Raw genomic sequence first — 12,196 nt, 5'->3', positions numbered from 1 at the left:
TCCTCCTAATGCTTTATCTGTCCTTGGTCCTGCTTTTGCGCCACTTTTTCGAGGACCATATAGCCCTGTCAGCTTACGGTCAGCTAGAGACACCCATCATCCATGTTTTCGCCGCTTCTTCGTACAACAACTATCACCCGAAGAAGCCGGTTGGTCACGAAACAATCGTTTATACAATAAATAGCTTCCTCTGACTATCGTCTTCTATGCTGGGCAGTACAGAAACGTAGCAGGGTTGGAAGGTTTGGCCGGTTATTTATGAAATTTATACACAAAAGAATGCCATTAAGCGAGCATTAAAACTGATAAATTGTATCAGAAGTTAATGCGTTTCAGTGTGCTCGTCGAGAGGCTCTTTTTGTCAAGCGTTGTTCCTAATAGGACGAACTAGTTTGCTATTTTATGTTTTTCCCACATCCATTGCAATCTTCCTCAATCGAGAGATAGTGGGACACAGGGATACTGCATCACATTCCTTCGCTTTGAGAGTGTTGGCTTGCATGCATGCGTCGTTTGACGCAAGTTGTTGGCAAAGAAAGTCGATCAAACGGTCAAGCGACGAGAGACCAATACGCGCCGTAAGACGCACGTCTTTATAATCGCAGCTGTATCAATGGAGAAAATAAACTCGTCCAATGCCATGTTAAATATACATTTGTCCGCTCCTGCCAACATGTTTCGCCGATGGCCAACCGCCCCATGTTTAGGTCGGTTATTTATGAAGCTGTGGATAACGAGCTGGGAAGGGTAACCGAAGTTGTTCCATCTTTTAATGTGAAAAATAAATCATTAATCGCCTATAAATTTCCAATCGTCGTCATTGACGCTGTCGTTCGCCGTCTGTCTTTTGGTCAGTTGTCCCGGTGCTAGCTCACTAGTAGTGCGTCAGTTGAGTTTTGCAGCCATCTTCCTTCACTGCACGTTCAAGTGCTTGGCGCTGCTGTGGCGACCACTTTTTGCACTGATGCTGTTGCTTAGCGGAACCTTCTGAAAAATATCTACATGATGAGGAGACTGGTTTCCTCACTTCTCTACAGTTATTATTTTTTTTATAAACTACGGAATTCCGAGCGAGACGCTTGGCGCAACGTGCAGAATGATAAGTTGGGAATGACTTTCAGCCACAGTGTAGGTTCGTCGCCGCACGAGGTAACACCCGGGAGGACGTTCGCTGCAGGACGTCTTTTCGGGTTGCATCGTTAGTTGTTGGGTATTAGCAGGGAAAGGATACCCACGGAGATGGCTACACGGTTCTTGGACGGGGAAAATGTGTTGTCTTCGGTAGTGGACCCAACACGACCATTGGCGCTAAGACAATTTTGTCAGACCCACTCCAGGATAGTAAGAAATATTGTAGCATATGTGTTGGTGTGCATAACATGGAAAGCTAAAACAGTGCACAGAATGCCAAAGGTAAACGCCAGTTGATGAAGGCTTTATAAACTATTTGCAATTTTCAAAGTTTTTGTGAAGTTAGTTAAGTTTCCTGTCAGCTAAACCCTTCGACCTGCAATTTCTGTTATGTTACATGAATTTTAAAAGCTATAAAATATGCTATAAAATATGCTTCTACAATACTGCTGTGATAGACATGCATGAAAGTATTGATTTTAGCTTAGAACTCTGTAAACTACAACGGTTTACTTTTAATTGTGCAAAACTGCAATTAAACTAATAAAAAAATCTGCCGGGTAACATTTAACCTCAGGAAAAAATCATCCATTCAAATATCAACAGAAAAAATGGATCCCTAATTGAACTTCCTAGTGCATTATGATCAATTAAAACAACTGCAGGATCAATTAGTGCTTCATGGAAATAATTCACAGAAACTAGTCGTTCTTTTTCGTTTGTTAGGATCATCAAACATGCAATCTACCCTAAAAAAACATTTCTGCATTTGAAAGCTAGTAATTGCGTTTTACAAATGAACCCGATTTGCCTGGAAGCAAATGTGTTGATCGCAGGGTATGAAGCAAAATCAACGTCAGGTTTACTTCTTTTCATGCAACCCACCCACCACGAACGGAAAACAATTTTCTCAAATTAGGAAAGACTTTCCACTTTTTTCCGTTTCGCCCCTTTTAGTTCCACCGCAACGCGCTTACCCTTTGATAAACCCTTATATCCGACAAACATTCGAAATTTGGTGGGTGCGATCCATTGCCATATTATCCTTCCACCGCAGAAAAGTGTAACCATAAATCATCTAACTGCAGTAAATCACGAACGTTTATCGCGACCCGACGACGCGGCACAGTGGTACGATGATGCGAACAATTTTCAAAAAACAGTAGCGCTGCGTGCTGACGCTAGGCTTGCAGTACTAGTTGCATCTGTCGCTTTTGGCTCAGCGTGGTCTCGCGTGGAGTTAAGAAAACGTCACTTGGATCCACCACGGTAGACGTATGGGAATGGGTTTGGAAGTATACCACTCATGCTCTTTTTAGGTGTTTGCCATTCTCTTGGTGAACGCATTCGTGACAAAGACGCGTTAGAAAGATTATATATATATGCGAAAGTGAGCGGCACATACGTTGATCCTATGATCAATACTATCTGCTTGCGTTTGGATCCCCCGTTTGTTCCGTAAACAGTTGCTGCCGCATTGGAAAACAAATGCGAAAGAGGCGAATACACTTTCTGTAATTACTTGTGATGGATGTTTTGTAGACGATAAATCGTTTTCAGCGTCGCGCCGAACGCCTCCAACAAGCAGTCGAATATTTTGTTTTTCGGTTTTGTATGTAGCCGAAAAACTTCTCGAAACAACCTACACAACTTTTCACTGCTATTATGTGGTTGAATGTGGTAGTGCAAGCTGAAAAGCCAGTAAATCTTCATCAATTGCATCTCTCTGTTCTTTTCATGTTGGTTCACATTGGTGAAGAATAACTAAGTAAATACTATAAGGTTAATATAGTGACGTTCAATCGTTTTGAAATATTTTTTAATTTTGAATCATTGATGAATACGCTTAAGGAAGTGCTCTTCTGGATGATAATTGATTATTCTAATTTTATTTAACTAAACGGAAAGGTACAACAGACATGTTGTATGATTTTTAATAACTTTTTTTTTGTATTCCACTAAATTATTATACCTATATAATACTATAATATGATATAATACCTACACAAAACATTAAAAAAACTTGTAAAAACAGGTTAAGTTACTACGACATAGAAACGCCTCACGCATTTTGCTATTATTTATCGTGCCCATAATTGAATAGAAATTTATTACGGTTATGGTGGATGAAACCACTCCGAAAGTTTTTTTTTCGTAATGTCCACAACCAGAGACCTTTTGCCGAAAGCGATTGTGACATCTTTCTATTACATTATTTCCTCACCAAATTTTGGACTCTTTACCTCTCTAAAATACATACCTTTGGTTTCGAATATCTTACCTAGTAGAACAAGGCAATGTCACACTCACACAAGTTACACAAAGTCATACACGGACACAAGAGCAGAAAGTCGTTGCATCTGTTAGGCACTCATAACCTCGTAAAAAAATTTCGTTTTCCGATCGCGCGTTTAGCATTAAATCTGGATTTACGGCCTGTGTGTGACCCAACTAGATGCTAAGATTTCACTTCCTTTTTCTGTTCATGCTTTGTTTTCTTTTGGTTGTAAAACGTATGGTGGGTAGACTGGAACGTGAAGGTTCTGAGGGATTCATTCTAAGACTTCTCTGTCCTCCAAAAACCAACACTGGTAACAGGTGTGTGTACCGGTTTGAGTGGAAAAGCCTGAGCCAGACCTTTCTTCGTATCATGCTTGAATATTTCATAGTATAAATCCTTTTTTTCCGATCCTTTCGGAAAATTATGTAACCTTGGAAACTCCCGGAAGGGCGAGCAGTTTTTTATGCAGTTTCTTATGCTTTATTTATGTGTTATAAGCTCAGTCGAATGTGGGTCAGGATTTTCAGTAGAATCAATTGAGAAACTGGCCATTTAACAGTGCTTGGAGCTAGACATAATTAAACATAAACGCCATCTGGAAAGAGGCGGTGCCTTAAGTGAAGCTGAGGTTTCCTTCGTAGAATAGCTAGTCAATTTATTGAGGATAGTGTGATTGAAACTTTTTTGATAGTTTTTAACGGCCTTTACCAGGTTTGGTAGATTTGGTTGGCTTGCAAATTGTACAGGTATTTTTACATACCTTAATAAAAATGTTAATCTTATTATGATTCTCATCAAAATAATGATAGAATGGGAATTACATTGTTTTTATCCTTATTTGTGATGTGTTTTAAATAATCCCAACTCAGAATTTGCATTGATTTGTGTTATTGACACTATTTCTCGCTCAGTAATATTATGGTCGAAGCGATGTAATGATCTTCCTTTAAATCGCGCACAAAAGATCAGCCACGTTTTACTATCCTATTTGTCAACCGAACCAATCACGTATGTTTGCAATCACTCATACTCATCGCTCATCGTCGACGGCTTCAGAGAGCGAGATCATACAATGTCTAGCACAATATTGTAAATCTGGCCGTCCATAGCCTGATCCAACCATCCGTAGTCCATTCCGACGCCTGTAAAGTGCGCATTTGCATACGAAATGGTTGTCCCTGTCGCGTGTTCACTATTAGAGGGTGTAGTGAGCATGATCAGCGCTTGCCGTTGGTAAATAAATATCGTGATCTAACATCATAAACGTTCCTACGGGAGGAGAACCGTGGCAAATGGAGGACAAGGAACGGTAAAGAACACTAATCATGGATTTAGTGAATTTCACCATCACCACTTTGTGACCGTGTCGGCACACTCACTACTGGTGGAGGCGCAGACTCTGTATGTAAGATGGGATTATTTAAATCTTAACTGCCTTCCACATCCAACGGGTAAAGTACACCCGTTGGTGTAATAATTTGCCGCAGCTTACGGTGCCGTGAATGGGTACGAGATGCTTTTCAACAATGTTAACACAAGAGAGTGACAACTCACGATAAAATCCGTATGTTTATGAGTTTAGCACTCGTTCAAGTACGATTGCTGACAGATCCGGTAGGATCTGGATTGGTAGAGATAGTGAAGTGTACGCAGCATGCAGCTCAACGTGATGACTGACATGTCGTTTTCGTCTAATTTCCTTAGATAGTTCTTTTTTACGTTCTTGATGTTATTTTGTGTTTGCTGCAACGCTTTGTCTGAAGTGTATACTTTATTCCGCAGTAATTGCCAGCCGTCAAAGCCCACTTGCACGTAGTTACTGCGACGAGGTCATTTCCCAGTAGTGTATGGGTCATCTAGTTCCGTACTCCCGAAAGAAACGCCTAGCACTCGTTTTATAGTGGAATCAAATCGATTGAGGTTTGTTTTTCTTTCGTTGTTCACAAACGAAGCGACGTGCAGTGTCCTATCCGTAGGATCGGTATTTTGGCACGTTTGCAGCTGCTACGAAAATTACATCAGGTTTTGAATTTCTTAGAAATTTGCTTCGGATACAGAAGAAGCTATGCATTTAATATGTATTCTAAAATCGTTATGATGATGCATTTGCAATGATATATCTATTGTATATTATTTCGATTAGAAGCACGTTGCATAGTATAATTCAATATTAGCAAGTTTAAAAATTTGTTGATATTTTACAATATATTTAATTATCATGACTTGATCTAAAACTAATCACATTTCATCTCCTCTCGACATTGTCATGTAATGTTTTTCACCGTGCGCTTATTCTTCCTCGTGCCACCAACGATCCACCGTCGACCATTAAATATCTACGGAACAAGTGCGTACTGATGCGCATCCAAAGCTAATCGAACTATGACCACTTCCGGCGAAGTGAAGAGTTCGCCGAGACGAAGAGAGAGAAAGAGTAGTGCAAGCTACCTTTCATCCGTCACACCAAGTACACCGCTATTCGCTTAGACCACTAAGGGCCCTCTCCTGTTTACACTATCTCCTACGCAGAGAAACTAGCAAAATCAGTGACGCAAAACACACACTACCAACTGTCTTCTCGCCTTGTTGCCCACCCCTTGCGGGCATTGGTATTTTAGATATGCTCAACTTAAAGTGTCCAGCGCCAACTTTGGACACCACCACGTGGAACTAATTAGTCGCTAATTGAATTGAATTAAGCGTGCAATTGAACGCGCGCGTCGTGACCGTTCTCCACTTCTCGCGTGCCGGAAGTTTTATTTACGTCCATATGTTTACATCGCTTCTTATAGCCGAATAGAATGAGAAAGAAGCAAATGAAGGCATCCACAAGATAGAAGGGTACTCTATAGCATGGTGTAAATATTTTCCGGCTGTATCTCTAAACGATGAGGTGGTGAGGTTAGCTTCCAGCCGCCATGATCATTCAGCATAGATCCTGTATTTAATGTTATTTAATTTCTGTTCCTTACGCTTGGTAACAATCTTTCTCTCTGCCCCTGTTAACTAGGAAGGTGTGGTTCCATAGTCACAAGGGCCAGGTAGCAAAGGTTGGAAAGAGGCATGTAATTCAGTGTCGTTTCCAATTATCGATTAATTGGACCGAAAATCAAATGAAACAACAGGTACGGTGTTGCTTATGTTTGTGCGTTTTTTGTTTCATACTCTCCCTGCTAGCTCTATATACGATACATAGCAAGGGCTCTTCTTCGTGAAAGATAAACATAACACACCTCCGGCGCTAAGAAGGCGCTCTTTAAAAAGCGACCTTGCAAACAGGGCCACTGGCTTGGGAGTGAATTGTTATTTTCTCATTAATTAAGCGTGGCGCGTGCATCGCAAGTCAGTCAGAAACCATTAAATCTAAAACTCCTCACGCTAGAGCATGTAGCTAGATGCGGCAGGATCGGTGACACTTCTTGCCTGAAGGTGTCCGATGCCCGGGAGTGAATTGTGATGGTGGGCAAGCAGGCAAGCAAGAGGAGATAAGGATGATGTCTATGATGTGGCGGAAGTGGCTTGGAAACATCAGCGAAATGTGCACCGATGCACATCGAGTCTGTTTTTACAATGACGGCGGCAAAATTATGCATTATGTTTTCGAGTGGAGTGGCGTTTGCCATAGCTATATGCAACCCTCCCCCCGCCCCCTCCTCCACACATACCCACTCACTATGTGTTATTCGCTTCCGATGTTGTTTTCCGTATCTATCAAGAGGGGTAAAACTTATTTTGTTTCTGTTTATCATCTTGGTGTCTGTTTTGACTAGGTAGTGAGATGCTATTTTTGTCTGCAATGCTGACGTCCTAGCGCAGCATCTAACCTAGGGGTGGTGTTGGGGTTGGTGAAATTAGTGAGTGAACAAAAAGCTAGTTTGACAGTTTATCTCATCTCGTAGGTGTGCGATTACAAGGTGTGCCCTAATTGCAAACTGCACTGGCTTCCATAAAATCCTTTGTCTTGCACCTCGTGTCCTAGATACAGAAGCGTATTGTGTTGGAAGATAATAGAATAAACTTTGCATTAAACTTGTTTATCACTACATGAGAAGTGAAGCAATGTTTTTTTCGGCACCCATATTTCCGTGTTAGAGAATTGCATTTCTTGCAATACTTTCTTCATCAATTCATGAAAAATTATTTGCATAGAAGTTATCTCAAATTGTTAATTCAACATTCCATTTCAACAACGTTTTCACAACGCGAAGTATTAATTTAAAAACACTATTCTGCTCACAAAGCTCTAAACATTAATTAGATTTTAAACAATGGAAAAAAATTATTCATGTCTAATTATTTTATTATTTACTATTTTCTACTTACACAACATAAAAACATTATCCAATCAACTGAAGGTTGCAAAAATGTACACAAGAAAGAAAAAAACTACATACACTGGCTCAGGTTGAACCGCATTGGGAAAGTTTTGTGCTCGTTTTATCCATTAAGTAATTAATTTACCATTTTACTCGCAAAAAGGTGTTTGTGGTGCGTGTACCATGGGAGTCGTCCACTCACAGGGCAGTAGAGTGAAGAATATGGCCAATAGGAAATCTGTTTAAACTAAATACCAGATCAGTGGTATATCGAGAAAGAAGCAGACCGTCGTCGGTCCGGAAGGAAGGGAAGAAGGTGTTAGAAAAGACTATCGTGTCCTTGTCTAAATTAAATTGTTCGCCGGTGTGTCGGTGCTGGTCGATGTGCCGGTATGGTGTGTTACTCACCTGAACTGGGTCTGATCTACCTGAGCACTACCGTACGTACATACTGAATCCTTTGGTGTGTTTCCATCTAAACGTGAAAGGTATTCTTATTATTTTTCTGTCGTGCAAAGAGGACTCGTAGTTATCTTTGTGTGTGCGAATCACTAAAAGTTTCAATGAACAATTCAGTAAATGAAAAATCCATTTCGTTTCGTTTGTTTAACGAACAAAAAGGAATGATAGCTTCACTAGTGGATGGAAAATGAAGGAGCCACGACGCGAGGATGATTTTTCACGGTTGGAAATCATTTTTTTCCGAGATCGACACGGCCCATTCCGACATTCCGCATTCACAGGGTAATAATTTATAGTGCCCTGGACAGCTATAGAGCCAAGGCACTAAAGTAGTAGTGACGAGTCAAGGCACCTAGCACCAGCATTGCGTCTGAAGAGTGTTTGGGTGCATCTGAAACGCTTATTTTTCTCTTTTTCTAATTACTTTTTTTTCTGGTTCTGAAAGTTAACTATTCAAAGCTCAAATTTGTAAATGTCAATGTTCGTTTTTGTTCTGTTTAAAATTTACCAACTTTCTTTTTTCCTTTATCTACAGAGCACATTTGGGATGTTTACGTGCAGCGCAAAGGTCTCGGCGACAGTTACGGAATCCTTGGCAACTATCGACTCTGCATTACTGACAAAATCCTATCATTGGTCCGCATCGGATCGGACTTAACGGCCCACCAGGAGAAACGGGCCGATTTGGTCGAGTTTTCGTTGGCATCCATACGACGGTAGGTGTCCGCTGCGAGCAGCTTCCTGGAACTGTGGTTTCGGATCATCATCGTTGACGATAGAACGCTAAACAGCCGATTAAAATCGTATCTTTCGATTACTTTCCATTTTGCAGGTGTGGACATTCTCAGCGCTACTTTTACCTGGAGGTTGGTCGTAGCTCAAAAACTGGAGCGGGTGAAATATGGATGGAGGTACAGGATTCCATCATCGCGCAAAACATGTACACTACTATCATGAAGTAAGTATATAACTATCACCAATATACTTTCACAAATTAGCAGGGTTTCGATGTGGGATTGAAGAATTTGGAAGTCTCCCGCTGTTCCATTTCAAATTTTTCTCCCAATATCTGGTAGACCATAAGCAATTATACATCAAAATGAGAGCTACCTTCCCAGTTCCAATAATAGAAAATCTAATGTTGTGTGTATGAATACGCCTGTACGATACACAGTTAGTAAATTTGAAATTATAGATAGATATCATACAGTGAAATACAATAGCGCATTCAGTTTTGATTCTTTTAAAAGTCCGTGTTGCTTACCCAATCAGGCTAATATGTCTAGACAGACATAAAAATCAATGGTTCACGTTCAAATTGCGAGATAAAAAACGTTCGTGAGACTTTTTTTTTCTTAAAACGCCTCAAAGAGACATAACATAACAAGATTGTCAGTTGCATTTTTCCTGTTGAGTTTTGTCGCACAAAAATCAAAGCGGAAAATGTTCACTTTTTCTTGTCCTTCTAAAGGAATCGTGATCCTCAAAGGCAACATACAAAAAGACTTACTACCGGAAAACATAGCACGTTCACAAACCTTCAGGCGCAAGCAATGTCTCTGTTGCTCGACGAACAAAAAAACACACTCCCAGATGTCATGGTTTGGGGGCATGTGTCTGGAATCAGTTCTACAACCTGTTGCATTCGGGCGCAAGGAGGAAAATTGGTTTGCTCTGGTGAAGAGGTGCTCTGGTGTCTGGTGAAAGCTGTCGTCCATCAGGAATTCAGCATCAGTTTTTTCGACGTCTTTAATGTTCCTTTTCCGCGTGTCTTGCTTGCCGGGGTTTGCTTTTTTCATACCACTCTCAGCACGAACTACATCATGCCATTAAGCTCCAAAGTGAGGAAGCGCCTTAAACAACATCATTTTTGTGTTTTTTTTTATAGCGCTGAACTGAGAAGAGCACAAGAAACAAAACATAAATCGATAACGATGCTCCCACTGCGGTCTGGGCTGGCTTGGTTAGCTAAGGAATGTTTGGTGTAGAGTGATTTAACAGAAATTAATAGCTTTCACGATTACTACTAGGTCAATAGGAAGTTACGAATACTAATAGGCTATTCTTGGATGGTCATGTATCTTTCTGTTGGTGTAAAAAGCCCAAAAATAAAACTCTTGAGTAGGAACAGGAGGATACAACCTATATTTTATGTTTTGCTTTATCATTAGGTCATTAGGTAAAACTCGCACAACGTGAATCAATAAACGTGTGAACGCGTCGGATAGAAGCTCAGTCAGGTGTGAGATTAGTAGATCTTTATTTGATGATTGAAAGCAAATCGCTTTTGGAGTTTTAGGTGACTGTGGCAACGAAGAACCTTAGCCATTTTCTGATGGGATCTTCAAAACAATATTTAGAAGCTCGACAATAAATGCCGCTTGCATTGCGTAAATTTTACACAAACTTCCATTTCCCACTCTAGGTCGGCAAAAAGTAAAGACGATAACCTCGGACCCATGATACGAATACGATCGTCTTCGGCGAACGCCGCCTCGAAACCCACCTCGATGTTGTTCCGCCGTCAAACGCACACCGGCCAGAAACCGATGAACTGCTCGCCGTCAAGTGGTAAGTGTTCTGCTACTTTTTGGGTTTATCCTAACCGTACCTTTCGGCTAATAATTGAATTCGCCCTGTTCCGTGTTCCCTGTATCACCAGTTCCATTCGCTCTCCAAACCCCCTGCCAAACAAGACACTCCGTAGTTAGTCACAGGACGTAAAGGATATGGTTTTATACATAATGTATCCTATGATCCTTTTCCTCTCCCACCTTTTGTTCGATTCACCTTATTTTCCACTCAAACTAAATAGTCTATGCAATAAGTTTAAAGCACTGGAAATGTTATTTGCTATCTAAGTTATACACTTTTTGTTGTGTGTTCCTTTCACTTTCTGTACGTTTTTTACCGAACGTATCGATTTTTTTTTTTGTTTAAAGTAAATTATTTCCTCTTGCAATCACTCGCCCACGCGTAGTCAGTTTGTATTTGCTAGATACTTTTTATTAAAATTGTTTCTCACTTGTTACCTGATTGCTATTGCTCACTGTTAGAGATTTTTCCATTTCACTTCCAATGTGCCTCTCTAATGTTAATTATGTCTTATGATATATTTAAACCATTTTACATTATTCGTTAACGCTATCGTCTTGTATTTTAATTATTTTTACTGCAAAAGAGTTTTTTATGTTCAATCTACTATTTTGTACTTTGTAAACATTTAACCAAACAGTAGTGAAATGAACAAAAGCAGAGTGATTAACAAATGTAGATCTTTATGTTTTTTTCTGAATTGTTGTTTACATGTTTTTGGTCTATTTTTTACTACCTTGATTATATACTCACATCCACTAGTTTTCAAGTAACGTTTTCAATTGTTGTTTGAAGTTGTTATATCGTAGAATGGTTTCATAAGTAGTCGTTACTGTGAGAGTTGATTTGTATTTAAATTATCCCAGTATGATCTAGTGGCTTAGGTCTTAGGTTTAAAGTTTTTTGTAAGCTAACACCCACTTCTGGTTGTTTGATTTTACCCTCCCCAGCATTCTTCCTAATTACACATGTTTTGGGCATTTTATCGTAGCAAGGATAACAACACTTCGTGCATTGAATGTTGCAAACATGCGTACCTACTAAAGTCAATGATAATTAACTACACCCATCGTCGTGGTTTTTTCTGATTCCCCGTGGAAGTTATCTTTTGGTGAAAACCATTTGGCGCGAAAAATCTTCGATCTTCCCGATCTCGACTAGAGCGGTTAACGAGATTGACGAGCGGCCTACTTCGATTCTATGTGTTGTTCAAATTTATCTTCGATTTATTTACCGTTCCACCGAAAAATAAAATCTGGAACGCTTCTGCTGTTAAATCGCTCCATGACGAACACATTTTTTCGATATAGTTATTTTGTCTACATTGTGTCCGCTTCGTATCAGCACTGTCGGCTCTATTTGCCCCTGTCCTATCTTATCCAAGAAGATAAAATCCAGCCCTCATTAGGCA

At 40.1% G+C, this 12,196-nt stretch overlaps 1 protein-coding gene across 1 annotated transcript in view; it reads left to right on the top strand.

The window, feature by feature from the left end:
• LOC128711177 (pneumococcal serine-rich repeat protein) overlaps positions 1-12,196 on the top strand; it is a 115,595-nt gene that overhangs the window by 86,152 nt on the left and 17,247 nt on the right. The window contains exons 2-4 of the mRNA XM_053806041.1: positions 8,726-8,906; positions 9,023-9,148; positions 10,616-10,761. Of these exons, the coding sequence (XP_053662016.1) occupies positions 8,726-8,906; positions 9,023-9,148; positions 10,616-10,761 (453 nt within the window). The remainder of the gene's footprint in view (positions 1-8,725; positions 8,907-9,022; positions 9,149-10,615; positions 10,762-12,196) is intronic.

This window comes from Anopheles marshallii, chromosome 3 (assembly GCF_943734725.1).
Source record: "Anopheles marshallii chromosome 3, idAnoMarsDA_429_01, whole genome shotgun sequence".
Lineage (NCBI taxonomy): Eukaryota > Metazoa > Arthropoda > Insecta > Diptera > Culicidae > Anopheles > Anopheles marshallii.
Note: the sequence above shows the minus strand (reverse complement) of the source record. Positions and strands in the feature narration are given on the sequence as shown.